Genomic DNA, 25,165 nt, shown 5'->3' on the forward strand with positions numbered 1-25,165 from the left:
ACCCTTAGTTATATCGTCCTCATTGAAAAAATCCGATCGTGAATTATATGAGTCGGGTGTGTGTGTCATGACCCCCGCCGAACCATCGAGACTGATTCACAGAACCTCTGGGGTTGGATGGAACCCAGCTTAAGAACCACTGTTGTAGACAGTAACAATGTCTCGCAATCAAACAGTGATTCACCAGGAACACATACACTCACAAACAGAGGCGTAGCGACCCTTCCCGGCGCCCGGGGACAAACTTTCGATTTGCACCCCCCTCAAACTTTCGATTTGCACCCCCCACCCCTCGAACTTTTCATTTGCACCCCCCCTCAAACTTTCAATTTGGCGCCACCCCTAAGGTCGGCGCCCGGGGACATATGTCCCCCCGCCCCCCCCCCTCGCTACGCCTCTGCTCACAAAACTCTCTCAAGTCAACCGTACGCACTTCATACACACAAAATACACGCGCATTTATAAAACTTTATTTTTTTAAAAATCTGTTAAAATATATCTTTGTGTGTAAAGTTCTGAGAAGATCATGGATGGTTAGCGCCTTCATCACAGCGGAACTGGAGCAGGAGACGATACTTTATAAAAAGCTGCTTAAGGCAAGTATGAAATATAAAAATAAAATTGTTTCACAAAGTACTTAATACATCCTTATGAAAAAGAACAGGACGAATCTGAGTGGGGAAAGACATTTAGAAAAGGTGGAGATGGAAAGGCTATACGTTAAGGAAATCAACGACTAAGATTACCAGACAAAGGGTGTCGTGACATCCCACTAGAATAGAAATAAAGGGATACCACCCCCCCCCCCCCACAAAAAAAAACCCCAAAAAAACAATAAATATAAAACAACAAAAATCAACAAAAAAAAACATGGCGTTGCGAAAATGAAAAAAAAAACATAAAAATTTGGATTTGAAAAAAATGCTAAGAAAACAGTAGAAAAACATTTTCCTCACTTTTTTTGTTTTTTGTATTATTTCTAGACGACATAACCATCATCATCACCGTCATCATCCTTCATCATTATCATCATCGTTCCAATGGAGAAATGTGGAGCATAGGGACGCAACCACACCACTCCATCGTACTCGGTTCTGGTCGATTCCAAGCTGGGTCCACGACATTCCGGCTGTTTCTTCTTCACTGACAGCTGACTTTTTCCAAGTTTGTTTCCAGTTTATCATTAGTCGGTCCATTTATTTCGTGGATGCTTTTTCTCTCCCAAAATGTTTTCTGTGTACTTTTAAATGTCCAGGTTTGACTGGCAGACGTTATCAGGGTTTTTGTATTGTTTTAAATATGGTTTGTTTCGTATTTCTACTGATACATAACCGCCTCGAGCAATGCTCATGAAGTACATAGATCGAAGTTCGAAGCACTTTAAAGCATCAAGCATTTCTAACGCGCCAATCGCCAGCCGACAGACTCAAATATTTACGCAGCCCCCCCCCCCCTGATCCATGACACCACTTGGTTTAATATGAAGAGCAGTTGGGTCTAAGTATGACTTGCTGTCTTGAGCCAAGGCTCCAAATACGTGACTTTAGATTTAGCAAGCGCACATTCTACCGTTATTCCTGACCAATAAATAATGACGCCAATTATTATTGGTAAGAACTAAATCCGTCTATTATTTATTTAATTACTATAATTGAGTTACTTTGTGGGAGAAAGTACGTAGTGATTAGTAATTTAAGTATAAATGTAATTTTTCTTTGTTGTTCTTTCCCTTGTATTCTATTTTAATTACTCAACGGTCAATTACTTTGTAGGTCAGTTGGATATTCTTAAGTCATAGAAATATGATACGAAAATCGTTTATGATATGCATTTTAATGTTCTAGTCTATAAAGGGTTTTCATAAAATTATTAGTCACGTAAACGCCATACATACATTATTGTTATAAAAAGGTCACGATTAAATACTTAATGGTTCTTTCCAAGGAAGGCGATTGGTGGCTTGGGAGCAACAAATGATGACGTCACTGAAAACGGGAATTGAGTGCGTTTACACTAAGTTACAAAGGTGATGTGCTGTAGGGTTTAGTCACGATTTTAAGCTTTAGTCACCTGTGAGTCTGTTGGACGACCCAGCTCTAGCCACGTGATGTATGTAAGCCCAGAAGACACCCCTGATTGTCCCCCCGCCCCCCCCCCCCCTCGCTACGCCTCTTCCCCCCTCAACCCAGCTCTGATCGCATGATGTAAGTCTGGAAGACACCCCTGCCCCAGCCAGTTTTTGGTTCTCGAGAGCCAACCAAGATCCAATGAGTACGTGGTGCAAAACGAAGACAGCCAAGTCACTCGAGCTTCCCTGTCTTTCACGCTTTAGCATAAAGTAATAGAAGAACTCTATTCAGTCTGTAACACCATTCGTCCAATATAAACAGCCCAGGCACTGAGAATAACACACTGAGATTTGGTTTATTATCTTTACATTTTTTATTATAAAAATAATTGGAGTAAGTTCTACTCGATTATTATATTTCAGCCTTTCTAAATTGATTAATTTTTTTAAACAAATGAAATTCGCTCAGCGTATGGTTTAATACTGAGATAACGAAATGTTTGTGGCCTCCAAGATTTTATTGTTTATACACTGCTTGTTTTTGTCATCGTAAGATTGAAAAAAACTTCAAGGAGCCAGCTTTGAGAAGTAAGATGTTTAAGAACTGAACAAGCGGGCACTTAAATGTAAATATTATGTCATTGGATACGCTATGCTTAGATAAATAGCTTGTGAATCAGGGCTTTAGATTATAAAATTCGCACATTATTTTTGAATAGTAAATTTAAATTGCTGCAAATTACCACCGGATAGAATTATGTATATATATATATATATATATATATATATATATATATATATATATATATATATATATATATATATATATATATATATATATATATATACCAGTAGCGTACGCAGGGGGGGAGCAGGGGGAGCGGCCGCTCCCCCTCTGGCCGTTTTCAGCAAAGTGGCGCCTTTTTGGAAACTTTTTAAACTCAAAGTTTTAAACAATGATATTTGTTAAAAAAATATTTTTGGTCGGCACTTCTATGTAAATCACAAGATTTCTTTTCATGCAACAATGAAGCATTATTGTACTAGTCTAGTAGTGTCTACGTTTACAACACGTATTAACAGCTGCATCAGTTTGCCATTCTAAAAATAGCCATTACGATGCATTGCAATGTTTAAAAAACCTCTACGGGTAGTACCACTTGGCAAGAGGGGTGTTAAGTTTATGGCAACTGTATAATGTATTTGCTTACGAATAATTGAATTAGAAAATGTTATACATAAAACTTCACACATAATTACTTTATATATACAGTTTGAATCGTGTGATTAATTTTAAAAAATTACAATACAGAAACAAATCAAACTGATTTGGCACCTCTATTTAAATTTACTTATGAGCAAACTGCGTAGTGGTGGGGACATTTTGTCAACAACGTCATCACGATGAAGTAGTAGTATTCTTACAGTTTGGGCGATAGTGATACGATTACAAATTATATGAAACAGTTACAACCCCCCCTCCCCGTGGACCCTCTGTAAAAAAAAATATTGTCATAATACCACTGCTACTTATTTAAATCTATTTCTGTAATATATATTTCTGTAATATATTTGTGTAATATATATGTATGTTTAGAACAGTCATCTAAAAACTGACGCTATGTTCACTCTGAGTTGGTTATCTCCCCCCCCCCCCCCCACACACAATCACCACCACCATTGTGTAGAGCGACATTAATGTCACACCTAGAGTATACACTGGGTTGGATTATTGACTTAAAGTGACCGGACCATGGTGAATGAAGTTGAGCCCACCCACCCCCCCTCAACCCACCCCGAACTGATCTGTTAAGTACATGTAGAAAAACGCGCAATGATGTTCCAAAGTACCATGCCGCCAGAAAATTAGCTTTTTAAACGTAAAACTCTGTGAATATTGATTTTGCAATTACCAGTAAAAATTTGTAAGCAATACAGTGATCTAAACCATACCTATCACTATGTTAAAAAATGATCTTTAGAGAACTCAAAGTAGCAGTAGTTACTTAAAATATATTAACGGAACTAAAAGACCAATATTTAGATAAATGTAGGTTGCTATTTCGAATGTTGTCTATTATATCGAAAAGCGTGGTTTTATACCAACTCTGATTTTAAAAACTTTCATTATGCTGTGATACTTTAGTATTTATGATGACGATATATTAAATTCTGAATATAGACAAAAACATTTTGTAAACACGAATAGCGATAAATCTTTTCATTATATTCTAAATTAATTATTTATTTGTTTTGACATTTATAATTAAATGTATAGATATATACATATTTATATTAAGAGAGTGATTATTTCCCCTATTTCAATACTCTTAAATAATTTCCCAGGAATTATTATGTAAGAATTATTTTTTTACACGAATTACAAAACAGATTGTGTTACGTTCATTGTTTTTGGTTGTAGTGTGTGTATGTTTTTTTTTTGTTGTTGTTTAGATTGACACAATTTTTGTTTTGTGGCCTACATTGTGTTTTTTCTTATTTCTTCAGAGTGCTACTTTCAATTTATTTTACAACATAGCGAAGTAATGACATACAGCTAGTAATTATAATATATATATATATATATATATATATATATATATATATATATATATATATATATATATATATATATATATATATATATATATATATATATATAATACTCGTATATAGAACGTGTTAAAAATTCGGCGCCTTTTTTTGCTCTTTTCGCTCCCCCTACAACGAAAACCTGGATACGCCTCTGATATATACATAGGATAGGATGATATCTAAAACTTTACAATTTATAGATTTTTACATGCGTATATGTGTATGATTAAGCTTTTGTTCTTGCATTTTTTGTTTTGTAAAAAAAATACGTTACTTTTAGATGTTTTTTTTTTAAAATACTGACAAAGTTATTGACGTTCATTACTTATTTAATAATTAAAGCTGTATCACATCTTTCAGACAGCTTAACATTTGTCGCATTAATGAAAAGGTTTTTTTTCCCAAGCTTTTTGATCTTACCTTACAATTACATAGACACCGCGTCACTGCGCCTACACAAATGTTCATAACCGTTGTCCGCCAAGCTTTTCAACTCGGCAGCAAATGGCAAGTCTAGGCGGTAATTCATTAACTTTGGTCTATGATTTTTTTTTTTACTTACGGTGTCTACATACTTGAGTGCGATAAAGCCAAACAACGCGTATTAATATAAGTAATCTAAAAATATTTTTTAAAAAATAATATTCAGAATTATTTTCCATATCCAGTAGCTAAAGCATCATGCCTCTTACAAATCGATAACACTTACGTAGAGTATTTGATTAAGTGTGATGTTGTTGGGTTCAACGTAGTTTGTATAAGGTGTGTCTGCCTTAGTTTATCTATTGCTGTAACATACGACCACACCGGTCCCGACTCATTACTACTTCACGATTTAGATGCTTTATACGTCAGCTTCTACGCAGAAAATATATTTTAAAGAAATTGAATGCTCACATATCCTTACCTAAGAATGAGACTACTTCCAGTTTTAAGCACTCTTGTTTTCTATCTATCTGTTTCGTTATCTTGGTCCATTCAGACGTCATGCGTGTCCTTTTAATCATCTTTCTCCAGTGGCGTAGGCAGGGGGGGTTAGGGGGGTCATAACCCCCCCATAGACCCCTCGGTATATAGAAAAAGTATGGGGGGGTGCAAATCGAAAGTTTGAGGGGGGGGGGGGGGTGCAAATCGAAAGTTTGTGGGGGGGGGGGGGGGGGGGTGCAAATCGAAAGTTTGTGGGGGTGCAAATCGAAAGTTTGAGGGGGGGGGGGGTGCAAATCGAAATTTTGACGGGGGGGGGGGGTGCAAATCGAAAGTTTGTCCCCGGGTAAAAATTGGAACCCCCCCCCTTGAGACGATCCTGGCTACGCCACTGTCTTTCTCCATTCGCCTACAAGTGTTAAACACAGCAGGTCATGTCTTCCCATTTTTTAAATTATGCCTGGCTTTTTATGCCCATATCTTCAAAGCTTTTAAAAATGTGTAGCTTGTTATACACCATTAATAAAAATAAAAATTGACGGCGTGGTCGAATGGTAGAGTTTGCGACCTATTACCCAAAATTTTCGAGTTCGAATACCTGTCAGGCTCGAGTCTATAGTACATTCCTTAGCCCACCAGGCGTATTGATGCTGAGATCATTGAAACAAATCAGCTCTACTTCGCCTGACCCATGTGTTTGGGCACAAAAGGGAAAGGTGATGATGCGTGAAATATAACCGTACTAACTAGAAGCATTAGGGTGATCAGGCATATTGATACGGTAATTGCTATTTGATTTATCAAAACAAGTTACGGATAGCGGTAAATTTTAAATAAATAAATTAACAACACACGCATGCACACACACACACTCACACACACACACACACACACACATATATATATATATATATATATATATATATATATATATATATATACATATATCAAGAGAGTGAGAGAGAGAGAGAGAGAGAGAGAGAGAGAGAGAGAGAGAGTAGCTGGTTCCCTCTATTCTGTAAACCTTCATACGCATCTGACACCAACATTTAATGTTGATTACTTCGTTTAAATATCTATTCCTTCTAGTGCAGTTACCGATTATAATAGAGGATTTCAATTTTTAGAGTTGAGTTTCGAGTTTCACAAATATTTGCATGTTTTTTGTGCTATAACATACGTTTTTTTTTTTTGCAGGCACGTTAAGGATACGTGATACGTATTTATTTTTCCTTCAGTATGGTGGAAAAAAACAGCTAGGCAGGATAAATATAGCATCGTTTAAAACAATGGCACTGAAGATGAAAGCATACTGTTTTGTGTAAAGGTGAATATATATATATATATATATATATATATATATATATATATATATATATATATATATATATATATATATATATATATAAAGTGTCATGTAGGCCTTTCCTGAGTGTTAACACACACACACAAATATATATATATATATATTAAAATAACAAAAAGAAGTTGAGGCTATAGAATATTTATACATTTTCGTTTATTAGTTAGTTTAAATTAAGTTTAAATTATAATGTTTTTTATATTTGGTTCCAAGAGAATCAGACAGTCCCCAACTTACACAAGATGCCAATTCAATATTTGTGGTAAAAAATTCTTCAAACACAATTCTCAGTTATATAAATAAATATATTGAAACGAATCAGGTATAACCTAGTAGCCATTACCCAACAGCTATTTTATTTTTATTTTAAAAAGTAGCGGTTTTTGTTAAAGGTGTTTTTTTCCACAATAACAATAATTTAATTATAAGCTTTTTATAGTTGACAATATTACATTTCTGTGTGGACCTACTGGTATTTTCCTTGTATCTCATCATACATTTTACTTTAACCCATCAAGAACCGACACAATAAAATGACTTTTAAGCAAGCATAGTTCTAATGAAGGAAAAGAAATTGACCCTTATAGTGACGTTTAAAACGAAGAAACTCTATCTGTCGAGATGTGTATCAAGATATCTTTCGACCTTATTTTCAATAAATCTATACAATGTTAAACCCTGCCCCAAGTAAAATAATGTAGAAAACCACTCCTCCCCATTCTGGAAACTTTGAAAGACATGACATGGCACACTTTTGGTGGGCAACCTATAGAGGTTCACGCACTTATCTGAAAGACTAAGAAAACATCTACTTATGTAAGTCAGGAATTATCTAAATTACTGAGATAAAATGTTACAATTTTCACAACGCTATCTTAAACAGCTGCGGATCAAAAGTGAGCGGGTCTTACCCGGGGCCTTATAGATATCACAATGACTAATTACATCTTGATGGGATTGTAAAATAATTTTGAGCAGCTAAAATTCCAGGGCCCCTTGCTTCAGCCCGGTCAGCCCCCCTCTTAATCCGCCACTGTTTCAAGAATAAGAAAGTATCGAAACAATTTATAAAAATAATCTAATTCAGATAGGAACTAAATTCTCCTTTGTATCAGTGGGCTTCTGGTTGCCTGGTTACCAAAGGTTACAAAGAAAACATCCGGGTTGGATATTCCGGTCCTTCCTCGGTTGACCTGAGCTGGGGGGTAGGCGCTGGTGGTTGTGCTGGGCGGCTGGGTGGGGACAGGGCGCTGGGTGGCAGGCCGCATCGTGGTGAATCCCAAGTTTCTTTCTAATTCACTCTGAAAATCAAAACAAGAGACCAGCTTGATTAATAATGTTTTAATGCCATTGATGAACTATAAGGAGTAAACGTGAAGCTTGTAACCATAGAATGATCTTCATCGTGGAAAAAATATCTTTAAAAAATATTAAATGACAGGAAATACATTAATATTTAACTGGGTTAATCTTCGTTAATCCTCTAACTTAACTCCACAAACGCAACCATCTTTTAAAAATTAGAAAAAAAAATTAAATTCTAATTGAAAGGCGCCGTAAGCAGCTATTTTTAAAGAATTTTAATATCTTCTAGTCCCTGTTTGTTGATCGCAGCTCAAAAAAAAAATATTTTAAAGGAGAATTAAAAATTCGTAATTTGATCTTATTCGCTATTTGCTTAGAGCTCCGTAAATGTTGTTTAAGTTACATTTTGGAAATAATTTCTAAATTGTGTTGTAGATTGGTCGTCTTTTAAAGATAAATATTGTGTTTTATCTTTTCTTGATTCACTAAAGACTTTATCCTTTGATCCTTTCATGACCTATATTAAACTAAGTGTTATTATGACAAACCCAGATCAGAGCCGGGTAATAAAACTAGTATTTACATTTACTGAAGACAAATGAACAACAAACATGCAGGACCGTACCAGTGTTGAGTTTGATGGGGGTGTATAACCAGCATGACAGTATCCCATGATGTCAGTGATCGAGCACGGGTTAAGGCAACATTCGACGACGATGTTTGACGTCTGCCTGGTAAACCGAGCCAGACCAGTTTTGGCGGGATTCACGTCGTGCGTCTCGCGTCTGTGTCTAAAGATGGCGAGAAACTTTTCCAGGGCTTTTAGTTTAGACGCCGCTTCAGAAACCATGGCGCTGAGTTCTTCGTTAGAGGGGTCATTGAAATCAGGGGCGTCTCGAATGTCTCCCCAGGAGCCACGCCTTTGTTGAGGAGCTTCGGGGACATCTGCCGGTTGATCTATGAAATGAGAGAGGTACCATGCTAGTGATAAGCATAGAAGAAAGACTGGCTTAGACAAGAAACAATTAGGTTCCGTTTTTTGGTCCTATGGATCATGTGGCATATAGAGTTCACCTGTTTCTGAAGGAATAGTGTAGTCAGCATTATGCCCAGTTGACTTTACTTTCCCTAACGTGAGTTAGATACCCATCAGAGCTGGGTGGACCTGGGGACGTTCTAATGACCAGAACCCGGATTCAAACTTAAGGTGAGCAGTCTGGCCAGACATCCCATTATAAGAAACAATGTCAAAAATTGCAGATCTGCTGTAACGTGAATATACAAGATGTACAAAGCCTTTGTCTAATGTTCGAAGATGTTGGATTGTTTACGTCCTATCATTCATTGTCATAATACGAAGCAGGATGTCATGGGGGACTGCCAAGAAAACTGCCGGAGACCGAAAAACAATGGAGGGAGCTCTCTGTGTCTTGAACACAAAAAGGAAAAGATGATGATTGATGTTCTATTATTTACGGTAAATAAGTCAAACTGTTCATATTTCTATACCGGGTGTTACCTATTATATTTAGCAAAGCCTTACAATAAATTCAACGTACAACAAAGCACTTACATAACACAATTCGAGGATATATTTAACCTAGATTAAGCCAATGTTAAATAGGGGTTTCTTGAAGACTTCGTTTTTTTCCGAGATCGAGGGGGGGGGGGGGGGGGGCTAGAAACTTCCAGGGATGCGCTTTTTAATTATTATTTTTTGTGTGGGGGGAGGGGGGAAGTGAAGGGGAGCTCAAACACTGAGAAATTCCCAAAAGAAGATCTGGATTGGTGTAATCAACAGCTTAAATAGGCGATCGTAGAGTGCGCATATACCTAACGAAGTGTACCAGACTAATTAAAAATAAATCTACATTTTCCACAATACACGCGGATTTCTCATGTTATTCTCCCGTATGACAAACAAAAGACAGAAATATTGGCCAAATCGCCCGTCAACCACGTGTACTTACAACTCCGTTTCCCATTCTGAGCCGACTGCGAGCAGATCAGATCGTAGGCGTCTGCTAAAGCTGATCCACACAGTCGACGTCGTCTGCGATTGTTGGAGTTGTTGGCGCGGTTTCCGTTCACGTCGAGCAGAAGGCAAAGAAAGGCGATCGTGTTGAGCAAGAGAAACGAGTTCATCTGTTGACAAGAAACGTTGTTTTAAAATTAAAACGAATACACGTAGACATACGAGGTAACGAAGGGAGAGAAAGATGGCCAATGTATTCAATGTATTTGAGTTCATCAAAACATGTTGTTTATAAAGCCAGATTAATTTTTTCCTGCCGTGTGTATTAAAGCACATACAGTGTTTCTTCCAGACTTTTTTCTACGAAGGGGGGGGGGGGGGAACAGAGGTAAAAGTATTTGTTTTCTATATAAATTAAATCAGGCGTGTCCGCTGGCGCCACGGTATGGCTGCGAATAAATATTTTAATTTCGGCCCCAAAGGCTCACATGGGCCGCTGAGGGGCCTGTAATAATTTTTTTTAAAATAATCACATAAAGTAACCAATGTTAGATTATTAATTGGGTTGTTTCCTTTTGTCCGTACAAAACTCCAAACAGTTTCGTCACTTTGCGAATGATGCAATTAGCATCTATTTTTAGACGATCCAATCAGAAATGGAGATCGAGCATCTAATAATACACCATTAGTAATGCTATCAAATTGCATCAGTCACACTGTTTAACAAACTTTGTTTTCTACGTGTTAAAGAAAAAAACCCTGTTGATTTGTGTCACTTAAGCGAGATTAAAAATCATCTCATGCCGTGTTAACTATATCACATGCAATGTTTAAGGTTTCTTCCAGACTTTTTTCTCCGAAAGGGGGGGGGGGCAGAGGTAAAAGTATTTGTTTTCTATATAAATTTTATTTCGTTCAGGGGATGGGGGGGGGGGGGCGAAGAAACTCTGATCACAGTTGAAAAGAGATTTTTAAAATAGCATACTTAAAAAAGCATAAAATGATATTGTAAATGGGCTTTTCTCCATTGGGAGTTTAAAAATACGAACAAAAGGATGTATAATAAACATATTTTTTTAAAATTTCATCTAATGACGCAAGAACAATATGCTAGCTATATTTAAAGCAGATTTTAAAAACGATTTTCTTCCTTAGATTGTTTCTTTTATTCCAACTGATGATGAATGGGTATTAATTTATTTATACCATGTAAATACAAAAGTTGTTTATTATTAATGAACTCCACAGACCTAGAATAAGAAACTAGATACTAGCCCACTAAAGACCTAGTATTGTGAAAATCATCATTGTACTGGAGAAATAAAAGATACCAGAAAAATAGTCGAGCATTTGTTAGCGTTGAGATCCTACCTAAAATATAGTCATCTTACTGCTAACAATGTTCCTACGCAGAGGCGTAGCGAGGGGGGGGGGGGCGGGGGACGCGGACCGCACCGGGTGACACCAAGGCAAAAAATAGCAAATTATATAGAGAAAAACTTGAAGGGGGGGGGGAAGCAAATTGAAAGTTTGAGGGGGGGGGGGGTGCAAATCAAAAGTTTGAAGGGGGTGTGCAAATCGAAAGTTTGAGGGATGGGGGGGGGGGTGCAAGTCGAAAATTTGAAGTTTGTCCCCAGGGGGGGTGACACCATTAAGTGCCGCACCGGGTGAAACCCAACCTCGCTACGCCACTGTTCCTACGTCAATGCTGTTACAAATTCAAGGCTATTGATGATGCGTAGAAATTTAGTATAATTGAGAGGAGAAAAATTAAAAAAAAACAACTGAAATGTAGCGTTTGTGGTTGCTTAAAGCTCTCTATAACATGACGATCACAGTTTGGCCTAATACACAGCTGTGTATTGCTGAATTTCGGTTTTATATGACAACACAGATAAAAACACAATTATTTGCATAACTAAAATTGTCATCTAATCGTCCGTTTTTTTTTTTTACAGCAGCTTGTTTTATCTAGTGAGAGCTGGTTTATAGATGGGGGTATTGTGTGATTGGATGTGTATTGAGTGATTGGATGTGTATTGTGTGATTGGACGTGTATTGTGTGATTGGATGCGTATTGATTAATTGGATGTGTATTGTGTGATTGGAAGTGTATTGTGTGATTGGTGTGATTGGACGTGTATTGTGTGATTGGACGTGTATTGAGTGATTGGATGCGTATTGATTAATTGGATGTGTATTGTGTGATTGGACGTGTATTGAGTGACTTGATGTGTATTGAGTGATTGGATTTGTATTGAGTGATTGGATTTGTATTGATTGTTTGGATGTGTATTGACTGTTTGGATGTGTATTGAGTGATTGAATGTAGATTGTGTGTTTGGATGTGTATTGTGTAATTGGACGTGTATTGAGTGATTGGATGTGGATTGAGTGACTGGATGTGTATTGATTGTTTGGATGTGTATTGATTGTTTGGATGTGTATTGAGTGATTGAATGTGGATTGAGTGATTGGATGTGGATTGAGTGACTGGATGTGTATTGATTGTTTTGATGTGTATTGATTGTTTGGATGTGTATTGAGTGATTGAATGTGGATTGAGTGAGTGGATGTGGATTGAGTGATTGAATGTGGATTGAGTGAGTGTATGTGGATTGAGTGAGTGGATGTGGATTGAGTGATTGGATTTGTATTAAATGACTGGATATGTATTGAGTGATTGGATGTTTACACATTTATTTCCTAACGTGGTACTGGTTGGTGTACAACATAATATTTTTATTTAAAAAATCAACATAAATCCTTTTTTCAGTGTTTTTATGTGAGCCGAATGTGAGCTTGCATCAATTAAGAACGTCTTTCGAGAATGTAAAACCCTATCGCTCAGTGCTAAATGTTACATACATATTTAATTCAATTCCGCAATACGCTAATTACCTAAACCTTTTTCTAATTAACCGGGACGAAGGAAAATATGTAAGTGTATTAAAGCTCTTAAAAAGAAAACGTGACGAAACTCAATAGCGTCACTCCGAAACATCAGAAAAATAAAGGGTGTCGATTTCTAATTAATGAATTTTTAATCACTGTAAATTATCCTTTGTTTCACATCAGGTGCCTGCCTTGTTTACAACACGTTTACTTTCAAGTAATATACACACTAATATATAGGCTTATATGTTTTATATGTATGTATGTGAGAGTGTGTGTATCATATGTACATACAAATATCTTTATATAAATACACAAATATATATATATATATATATATATATATATATATATATATATATATATATATATATATATATATATATATATATATATATATAACATTTTTTAATCAAATTAATCAGACACCCACCAGAGCTAAGTAGTCAAGTAGACTCACACATTATTTTACAGTGTTAAAATATTTAAAGCTGTAAATTTTTAAAGTAGCATTTATCGGCGAAAAGCTACGGTTTAATAAAGAAAATTGAGCGCGCGAGCGTGTCTGTGTGTGTGTGTGTGTATTTGTGGGAGGGGTGGGTGTATTTTAGCTGTCTTAAACTAAAAATAAAATACAGGCTTATAAAAAAAAACGAAAATTGCATCAACAGGATTAATGTCTAGAATCAATGCTTATGTTGAAACTCTACACAAACCGAACGAAATAGAATCTGTACATAATTTATAGAGAAAATATATACTTTAACCTGTGTCCGCCCTCAGAAAGTTTAAAGTCTCCCCCCCCCCCCCCTTGAACACTTCAACAGAACCTCCCCCCATCCCTCTCCCCTATCCCCAAATCCAGAAAAAAAATGTCTGAAAGAAACTCTGATGTACATGTATGTGTTGCCAGCTGTATCACAAGCCACTGCGAACCCGGAAGTTTCTCATAGCATTTCTTCAAACTTTAAGCAAAAATACTTGTTCATTATAATAACATTGTTTGTATCTTATTATTATTTTCGTATCTATAAATAAAGAACAATTCACAGTTAGCGTTGTAAACATGTGCTCCATTCCACGATTTGATTCCCTGATTACTGGGTATTTCTACAAACTTTAAGATTAAGAGGCTCACGGGTCTGTCTTTTTTTTGTATACCCGTTTTCTAATCACAAATGAGGCTCAATTCCTGAAATTGTAATCACAGTAGTGAAAGACAAACAAATACTTTAAGGTTTTACAAAAGTGCAAGATTTTTATGGTCAGCTGTTCCGATAGGTCAACATTAAAAAAAAAACAACATAAAACTCGAAATTGACATTTAGAAGGATTATCTACTTGTTTTATTTATTTAATGTATCATCTCACAGATCTATTGTCTGTTTATTTTAAGTTACGAATGACGTAAATAAAGACAGTTTTATTTGACCCAAGACGAACGAACATTTTGGCCTGGGAAAGGTCAGTGGGCTGTTTGTATGGTGTTCGTGTGTATGCTCAGGTGTGGACTGGCCCGCCGGTCTACCAGAAAAAATTCCGGTGTTACCCGAACCCCCATCTCCTTCATGAATAAAATCACGGTTGGTTCCCAGAAAAGTCTTGCTGGGCCCCCATAAACTGTGCTGTAATAGTATGTCCTATTTTTTTGTTTTGGTTTAAAGAAAATACTATGTTTATATTTCTCCTTTTTACAATGTCCATTCCTTCATACCAAGGCGTAAAATTCAGGCTTTGATGGGGAAAGAAGAAATGCACAATGAAAATTTAAATCTGGGGCTAAGGGCCCTTTTTAAAAATACCCTTGACCTTTTGAACCCAGCCAGTTCACCCATGCAAACACAATGAGTGTCAAGTCCAACACAAGTCGAGTACTTAATAGAGCTGAGTGAGCTCAGCTTAGTTCTTGTAATCTAAAATGCTTGATTAAACATAGGTCAAGTCGAAATTTTTACATTGCCCTTCTAAGAAGTCTAGTATCGCTGATGTCAGACAGACTCCCTTTGTCAACCAAATGTCTGGGTCAAATTGCAGTAAAAGTGGACTAAGAAACGGAACTGGTCAAGCGCAGTATGTAAATCTTGTACCACAGACAGCCCACAAACATAAAATCTATTTCTCACAATTTAATACCTAAGACCTACCTGGGCCATTATCGTTTAGATTTTCCTAGATTTTTATCGACAAAAATTTTCTTTTAAGTGTTCTGCATTTGTAAAACGTATTATTTAATTTTTAGTCAATACAACTCTAATGCACTATTTTTTCTCCTGGATCGTCTCCTTTGTCAACAATCATACAGCTACAGCTTTCATTAATTATTACAATAATTAGCTAAGTACCCATTAGAAGATTTATTAGTCACCGATTGGTTATCAACAATCATACAGCTACAGCTTTCATTAATTATTACAATAGTTAGCTAAGTACCCATTAGAAGATTTATTAGTCACCGATTGGTTATCACAATTAGACCCTTTAGACAATTAGTAATGAAAGAAAACTCATGAGAAACGGAATTTAGGACAATGTTTTAATTGAAGTATTATTTTACAATCTGTCTACAACGTAAATGTCAATATTTTTTTAGTAAAACGGAATGCATTACGAAGTACTTTTAGTTATTTTTATCACACTGAACTTTAAATTTTCAACTCGTATAATTATTTTTAGACACTAATTAAAGCATTAGGACGTGTATTTCCAAAGATTTTTACCAATGCCCGTCTCGTAAAAAAACATGCACAAATCTTGGTTCCCTTCACTAAAAACACAAAAAGATATTGGGATCTATCCTTACGTCTTTCACTCCATTAAAAATTAATTCTACCCAATTATTTATAGTTATCATCATTCCATACTTCAAAAAATGGAGCGAATGGTCGAGCTAATTGAAAATTAAGAAAGGAAATAATAATATCCAAGGTTGGGATAGGCCTATCTAATTTAATGATGCAAACATCTATTTAAATAATGCATCCGGATACTTTTATATAAGTACTCTATATTTTATACTTATATTTCTTTGAATTTCTTCACCCTTACTTAGCACTGTTTTTTTTTATACAAACAAAATAAACTAAAGAAATCTATTGTGGAATTTCTTTTTCGGATGTTCTGGAAAGAAAGTTTCACTATATGAAACAATACTGCCCTTTCAACCACCGATGGTAGCTTTTTTTGCCGCAAAACCACTTAAAATTTATTTATTTTTATAGAGGCTACTTTGTCCGCATTTTTTGCCATTCTCTATATATGGCGCCATAGTCTAATAGAACATTGGATGACTGCTCATTTGAAATTGGAAATCCTAGCCCAAAGCCTGGGCCCTAAATTGTAAAGTGAGAAGAGCTAGATGTTGCTCATGTATCAGACAGATAGCTGGGGAGAGGGGGGGGGGGCAAGGGACAGGTCGTTACCTTTACAACTTAAAATCAGCAGTGTCGCATGAGCTGCCTACAGGTCACCAGAGTTGGCAATTGTCTAAATACAATGAAAAATGTAGGAAATGTGGCTCGGCAATATAAGCATAGCTATTTTTAAAACATTCCTCCACCCCTCCGCCAATATATTGGACTAGTCCAATGGTTCCTTAGGGTCTTGTTAATTACGACGCAAACAAAGCCTTCGGGCAGATGGCTTTGTTGTATTAATATAAAGGGAAAAAAATGTGAACGAGAGAAATTAAACAAGATAATTGTTTAAAAAGAAGCACTGAAGTAATTCGAGATATTTTAAATCGATAAAAATTGATAGTTACAACAAAAGTTTTTTAAAAATGTCGATGAGAATTTAGCGGTTTGATAAATTCAGTTAAAGATTTCAATGATTTTTTTTATAAAAAAATAAATAAAGATGTAGCCAATTGAAAAGCCAAAAATTCAAATTTTTGTTTCTGTTTAGAGATTTTTTTTTTATGTATGAATATTCATTTCCAGTTATTTGACGGACATTTTTGAGTTTCAAAATAATCAAAATAATTTACGAGATGGAAAAAGGTTATTGTAGAAATATTATCGTAGAATATTGTAGAAAAAGAAATAACATTATAAACAACAATTCTGCAATTTTAAAAATCTTGGATTAAGTATTATCTAAGTTTTAATTTGTTGTGATACAATCAAAATGAACTCACGTTTTTCGAATGAGCGGTTCTGATCTCAACTCTCTCAGCCTCTGAGTTCAATGAAGACTGCCTGAAGCCGTGAGTTGCCGGTTCTTATACAAGCCGGTCATTGTGGATGATAAATAATAAGTGCCGGCAATTAGCGCTCCGCCGTGACGTAACTGCTAGCGTGGGTGTGTGTGGAGAGTCGCTGTCCTACCCCGGCGAGACCACGGTGTGGGGGTGGGGCTGGTAGGCACGGACTGCGCATGACAGACCTAGCACTGCGCATGTCAGTGGTGTAAATAAGAATAAATATAAACTCCGATTTGATATTTTTTGACCACTTAAAAACATGTTGGATCGAAATACACGTGAAGGAGTTGTGGGTGAAAGGGTGGGATAGCGATGATGGCAGATTGTGTTTTCAAGCTATTTTGAATATGATAGTGGTGACATGTCGTGATGTCAGTTTTGGTGTCAGTCCATGATGTCAACCTGCGTTGTGTATCAATGTCCAGTATGTTATAAAAACTAGAAAAAATGTCAGGAGTATGTTGTCAGGGATTTGCAAATGCATGAACAGTGATCCGGTGGGCGGCAATGTGGAAAGACATAAAGGGTGTCACTTACATGGTGTCATGTCAAAATACGTCACCAGGTATAAGTAAGTAGTGATGGGTCAACGACATTAACACACTCTCATTTAACCCCTCGGTCATTACCCTCCAGATCAATTTCCTGTTTTTAATTTCTCTTCATGTTAAATACAGCCCGAACTCGCAAATACCTCTTATACATGTTAATCATACATAGACAAACCCATAATTCCATTGAGTAAGAAATAAATAGAATTTCCTACTAGACTTGGAATTCTACATCATACAAGCCAAGAAAACAAGGAAAATATACAATAACCTTATTCTGTCGAGAATATTTCCAAACCCTAACATTGCTACTATCCATAATATTTCTAAATCTTTAACATACCATCAGAGGCGTAGCGAGGGGGCGGGGGTGCGGACCGCACCGGGTGACAACATTGCAAAAAATAGCAAAATATAAAGAGAAAAATGATAATTCCACTTAAGTAAGTGATTAATTCGAGTGTTAAATAGTCTTTTAAGAGGTGCAAATCGAAAGTTTGACAAGGTGGGGGGGGGGGGTGGTGGTGAAATCGAAAATTGAAAGTTTGTCCCCGGGAAGGGTCGCCTCTGGGGGGTGACACCATAAAGTGCCGCACCGGGTGGCACCCGACCTCGCTACGCCACTGCATACCATTAACCATAGTTATGACACTCGGCTTAATATTATTTATTATCCGGAATATGTCTAAACCTTTAACATAACTTTAACTATAGCTATAAATCTAGGCTTAACATTACTTACATCCAGAATATGTCACCTTTAAATAAAATTAACCATTACCCTAGCCATCTGCATTACTTATCACAGGTGTAATGCCCGAGTTCAGTCTTTCGCTATGGGCTTATCCACAGGAGAGTAATTGATAAGGTGTTAATTGTCCTTGTGTAATTGACAGGGGAGACAACCCGATTGGTAACATCAACTCTCCAGCAACTTTTTTCCCCCTCCCTGCTATCCCCCCACCCCCAGCGCCTTTTTGGTATATGTTTCATGTAGAACTCCGTCAAAATCTTACTAAAGTTTCTGAGTACAACCCAAAACAAACAACAAAAAAAAAAAAAAAAAAAAAAAAAAAAACCCAAACCCCCCAAAAAATCATAAAAACGCACGCAGAAAAAAAAGTCTATCTGTGCGTCATAATAAGTTTGAAACAAACATACAAACACTACAAATTAAACACCCCCATTGTTTTTCCTTAATTCCGAAACGGTTGTAAAAAATAAGGAAAGTTCAGCACTTAGAGGCTCTAAACATAAAACGTCTAGTAATAAGAAATGAAAACTATCCAAAACTATCCGTGTCTTCAATTAAACGTCTTAAATTGCTTGTGTCTGGGCACTAGCACGCTGTTAAATGTTTTCACAGGTAACATTTGAAATATGAAGCTGCCAGGTGGAAATTAAGACGAGTTAATTAAAGCCATATAAGGTAAAGTGGAAAGTTCTGTATGTTATATAGTCTAGCGCAGTAAATTTTAAAAATCTGGAATTAAAAAAAAACAATTTTGTTTCCTTTGATAACTGGATATTTTAATTTTTTTAATTTTTTTTTTTTGAGGCTCTCGACTAAGTAAATAATCAAGTCAATGGGTATATGCCTAAAATAGTATCCAACCAGGTAAGGGTAAGATGAATTACATGCTTTACTTGTTAAAAGTGTCAAGTGTTAGGGTGGATTGGGGAAGAACGGAGACTGCACAGTTGACCACAAAAGTTGTTTATTTATTTATTGAAGTAAAAGATTATAATCACACTCGTAGGCTATGACCCGTATTTCCAATCAACGAGTAGTAAACAAGCTATCGATCTTGATTGATTGGATAGTCGGTTTAAATATATATATATATATATATATATATATATATATATATATATATATATATATATATATATATATATATGATCATAACAACGAGGGAAGGTTGTACACTTATACCCTATTGGCCAAACATGGAGTAATTCATTAGCAGGAGTTCTAAAAATAACTGCTTTGGATCGTAAACCGTTGGTCAAATATGGGTTCCATTAGAAGCCCTTAGGGTGACACGTGATGCGCAGTAGCTCTGTGTTTACATCTTTCCCCGCGCCGTCTAGCCTACACACGTTGTAATGACGTGGCTTTTTCTAGCCTACACAAGACTCGGTGTTTACACTGTTTACACTTCTGACCTGATGCACCGCAGGCGAGACAAATTCGTCCTGTGTGGGGTGGTGGGGGTAGGGGGGGGTGGTGGGGGTTGGTGGGGTGGTGGTTGTGGGGGGGGATGGGTGGGGGGGGTGGGGGGTTGGTGGGGGGGTGGTGGGGGTTGGTGGGTTCGGATCTCGACTAACTAAAACAACTGTCAGTGTCATTTCTAGGACTAAACTATGTACCCGCATCGAGATTTGAAAAAAAAACAACTTGGTCTTTATTTCTGGTTTCACACGATCGGTTCTGTTTAACAGCAAAGATCAAGTTCACGGACGTAGGTGATAGGTCGGCATTCAAACACATGGTTTGATTATTTTAAACAAATATTAAGTAAATCTTACATGTGTAGGTCTAAACCACCAAGAAGGGATACACATAAGGACAGTTGGAGAGTTTAGCCCAGGAATAGTGTTTCTTTCAGGCATCTCTTCGCACCCCCCCCCCTCCCACCCCCTTCAGCGAAATAGAATTTTCATAGAAATATTTACTTTTATAAGTTTCCGCCTCCCCGAATTAATATAATCCGACCCAACAAAAGTTTCAAAACTCATGTGTAAGGTATATTGACACTTATGGAGTAAATGTTGCTTTAAAGGAAGTGTAAGCACTTAGGAGACATATAGAAGGCAGATAGCCAGATATTAGATTGGAAACACCCTTAGTAAGACAGATAAGATTAAGATTAATGTGTCTTGGGAACATAAAGGGAAAAGATGTTGATCTCTTCTGTTTGGTACTGCCCCCCCCCTCCCCTTCCACAAGAACATATTAGAAAAATATATCTAATATGTAAAAACTAAATAATTTAGTGTCCGCTCCGCCCCATCCCCTGGAAGTTTAAGTCACCTCCTCCCTTCCCCCCGCCCCGAAACTTTTAAGTGTCCCTCCCCCCCCCCCCCCCACACACACTTTCCACTGCCGGGATAAAAATGTCTGAAAGAAGTACTGACTGTATGTTGAGCATTACTGCTTTATGAATAAACATACAAACACAATTATAAATGTAAACATTAAATCTTTATTTCAAATTGGATTTTAAACCATGCTTATGTATTTCAGTTCCTCTAGCTTACAGTAGGATATTCTATACGCTTGCATTTCCTTTCTCCGTAAAAGCTAAAAAAGAGAAATACGATGAATTAGAATGGAGATTTAATTATTTGCTCAATACATATTCACCGTGCGCTCTAGACTAGAGATTCGGAAAAGTCTCGAGTTCGAACCCTCGGGCAGATGAGGCTCGTTAGCTGGGGACAAGCAACTCTTCTAGGAGAGACAACTCCAAAATTAAACAACTGCTGCCTTGTAGTTTGTTCTTGGTTGGACAAAGGCTATGGAAGCAAATCCAAAAAGAAAAGCAGGCTGAAATCGGAGTCAATGGCCTCAATGGCGCATAACCAGTTGACACGTAACGCTTAATTGTGTTGGAGGCGTGGTCGAGTCGGCAAAAAGCTCATGGTTGATAAATTCGAACAAAGTCTCGAGTTCAAACCCACTGGCAGATAAATCTCGATCCCCTTCACCACTACTAATTAAGAACGAAGAAGAAGAAGGACAAGTCCAAGTATACTACGCTAAGTGTTTGTACTTAAGTCTTGTTAGTGGAATATTTTTAGGTGAGCCAATTTTACAGATAGACAACACGTTAGTAAGGACGCTATGTTCGACTATCTGCAGTTACATTCAGATCAGGCCCTGTTTTACTAAATTAAGTTTCTCTTTACACCTACCAGCTGAAGTAGAGTTCACGTTTCTTAACCTCGGCATATGAAGAGATTTTGTAGTCAACACTATGACCAGCCGTCTTTATTTTCTCAACTTAAGACAGGTACCCATCAGAGCTGGGTGAACTCCGGGATGTCTTACAATTTCGAACTCGAGACATTCGGGCTAGAAGCAAGCCGCCCCACTCCTGTTTTACTAGACTACACTTAATTTAAAAACAATTTCCTTACACTCGTGGTATCACATTATTATTTGCTTTACCAGCACTGTGTCTAGAGTGTGTTTTTTAATTCTAATAATTTAAGTGCACAGGCAGTAGCGTAGCGAGGGGGGCGGGGTGGGGACATATGTCCCCGGGCGCCGGGAAGGGTCGCTACGCCTCTGTGCACAGGTAACAATTTAAACTACACAACAAACATTTCATGAATCTAAAAGTTGTTAAAAGTTAAGACATTCATTTAGATATAAAAATATTTTTTTTAAAAAACTTAACAATGGTAATTTCAAATCATGGAACGAAAAGCAGTTAGATTACCCAGTTATCTTGCAAGCATATTCTTCGCAACAATCCTGATGTACAGAGCAATAATCATCAGTGGTTTTACAACAACTGTTTCAGAAAAAACATAGCGTGATATAGTTTTGTTATATAAAACATTATTTGTAAGTGGGTCCATTGATGTTAGTGTGCGCATGCGTGGACAACTCGCTATCGCAATGGTGATAAAATCAAATTAAATTTACACATAACCAGTGGCAGGGGCGTAGCGAGGGGGGGGGGGGCGGGGGGTGCGGACCGCACCGGGTGACACCATTTAGGGGGGTGACACCAAGGCAAAAGATAGCAAAATATATAGAGAAAAACTCGAGGGGGGGGGGGTGCAATTCGAAAACTCGAGGGGGGGGTGCAAATCGAAAGTTTGAGGGGGGGGTGCAAATCGAAAACTCGAGGGGGGGGGTGCAAATCGAAAGTTTGAGGGGGGGGGGGGTGCAAATCGAAAATTTGAAAGTTTGTCCCTGGGAAGGGTCTCTATGCCTCTGGGGGGTGACACCATTAAGTGCCGCACCGGGTGACACCCGACCTCGCTACGCCACTGACCAGTGGTGTAAACAGGGAGGGGTAGTGGTGGGGGTTATAAACCACCCCTAACCCAACTCCCTTGGATAAAAAAAAATGACATCAGGTTTATGCAAAATAACTGCTATTTGAGACGGTGGACTTGCGTCGCTAGCATTTAGTACTTAAACAACCAACATGCAGGATCGCAGCCCCTTTAACCACAATGTATACCCATGTTAAGAGAAACTCCTAAAGCTCTTAAAGACGATAATTAATATCGCGGAAAATTAATTTAAAATAAGCTTGAACTCAGTAGGCCAACTGAAAGCAATATGATAATCGTACAATAACAAGTTTGCAATAATTTTTGGCAGCCCACAAGATCTTGCGCTTAGAGAGAACAATGATTTTGGAAAAATTCAGTTGTGGGATCCTGATTAAAATGTTTAAAAGTTTCTAGCTCTTTTGCGATTAACTTGAACATAATAAAGAAAAGAAAATTCATTAAAACGGAAAGATACCCACATCACACAATTCAGAATGAAATGACAAATGTGCAGATAAAAATTAATAATTTCAAAATATTGCTGGAAAAATACTTCTGTCAAATTATTTTCGTCTTAGCCAATTAAAAAAAATAATGATATAGCTGGTGGAACAGAGAAATTTTATTTATACGTCTGCTACCATGATAAAGACTAAGAATGTAAGGTAAATTTTTCTGCAGTTTGTAAGCGTTAATCTTCTAATAGGCAAAGGACTTGCAAATGTTTTAATGACTCTCTGGCAAAATTACACAATGGAACTTTTTGATTGGTCAAGGATATGATGGAGCCCCAGCGATGAGTGGTTGACTACATAGGGAGGAGCACAATAATATGTTGCTGAAAAATTTCCTTTGGCTTTTTTTTACGTGCATTGCGCATCTCAGTCTAAATATAGCCCTTTCTGATGCCTGCGAAGTACCAGCTTTGAGAAACTGTATGGGAATATTTAATAACGCATACAACTTTTTAAACACACTAAATATATAATGGTTTGCTGCAATAGAGAAATTAACGCCTAAAAACTCAGCAACTGAAATTAAACGATATACATAAACACACACACACACACACACACACACACACACATATATATATATATATATATATATATATATATATATATATATATATATATATATATATATATATATATATATATATATATATATATATATATATAATTAGTTAATTTATGTTTATATTTATATATAAATGTATAAGTATGTCAAAGTCATCCCCTCCCCGAGAATTTCCTAGCTACGCCACTGCTCGTTACAATTCAAAGTTTTCTTACAATTATTTCTATCCCAAAAATACATATATTAAATATTTGAAAGTGAACGATTAGGAAAAAAAGGTATCGAAGCAAGATACTTGAATTAAATTTTGAATTCCACATTTATTCAACTGTTTGAATTTGTTAAATTTCTTGTTAAAAATATAAAGTTTTAACTTACCTGTCGCATACAGCAATCAGACTGGCAAGACATACCAGAAGAAGAAAAGCAACGATCTTCATTTTAATGTGCTGCATCAAACTAACATTTTCATTTCTTGTCTTATTTCTAAAGCGCAACTATCTAGTTCTGCGTGAATACACATAACATTACAGTAATCATAAAAGCAATTAGGTATCAGATAATTAATTTCTCATTATCCAAAAAACAAAAATGTAAAAAAAAAATACACACATATTATCATTAGAAAATGATTTCAAAATAAAACGTTAATTGGAAGAAAATAGTTCGAGTTTATTGTTAGTAAATAATGGAACAGAACAATCTATACATGTTATTAAACGGGGGTGATTTGTATTGGGTAGTGTTAACAAGTTTAATCTTCACTCCAGCTGAAAATAAAATGTGTTCACACACAGTGGCTTTACTAGGTCGGATGTCATCCGGTGCACACACAGTGGCTTCACTAGGTCGAATGTCACCCGGTGCGGCAGCTGATGGCGTCACTGCAAGTGTTTCTTTCAGACTTTTGTCTTCGGGGAGGGGGAAGAGACTTGAAACTTTTGGGGTGGGGGGCATTTGTAAAAGTAAATATTTCCTATATAAATTACATTTTGTTCTGGGTAGGGGTGCTGTAGATGTGTTTCTTGAGGGGGTGGGGGCGGTGACTCTACCCCCCCCCCCCCCTGAAGAGACACCTGAAAGAAACACTGGTCACCGCTACCACGTACACACTTCTTGCACTTTCGATTTGATCTCATACATCGAGTCCAAACATCTCTTAAAACACTAATAATAATCTTTACTC

The 25,165-nt window shown here is 36.8% G+C and overlaps 1 protein-coding gene and 1 long non-coding RNA gene across 2 annotated transcripts; both read right to left on the reverse strand.

Moving 5' to 3' along the window:
* Positions 1–7,401: 7,401 nt before the first annotated feature.
* LOC131948592 (uncharacterized) lies at positions 7,402–17,402 on the reverse strand. Its single transcript, XM_059310193.1, has 4 exons — positions 17,261–17,402; positions 10,226–10,400; positions 8,881–9,212; positions 7,402–8,251 (listed from the first exon to the last, which is right to left on the reverse strand). Exons 2-4 carry the CDS (start codon positions 10,398–10,400, stop codon positions 8,045–8,047), a joined length of 714 nt encoding a protein of 237 aa, XP_059166176.1. The 5' UTR covers positions 17,261–17,402; the 3' UTR covers positions 7,402–8,044.
* A 3,682-nt stretch (positions 17,403–21,084) lies between these two features.
* LOC131948575 (uncharacterized) lies at positions 21,085–24,504 on the reverse strand. Its single transcript, XR_009388023.1, has 3 exons — positions 24,358–24,504; positions 22,329–22,403; positions 21,085–21,184 (listed from the first exon to the last, which is right to left on the reverse strand). It is a non-coding gene; the product is annotated as an uncharacterized LOC131948575 (long non-coding RNA).
* Between the last annotated feature and the right edge of the window lie 661 nt (positions 24,505–25,165).

Source organism: Physella acuta, unplaced genomic scaffold (assembly GCF_028476545.2).
Source record: "Physella acuta isolate Inbredline_101_S28 unplaced genomic scaffold, ASM2847654v3 ptg000650l, whole genome shotgun sequence".
NCBI lineage: Eukaryota > Metazoa > Mollusca > Gastropoda > Physidae > Physella > Physella acuta.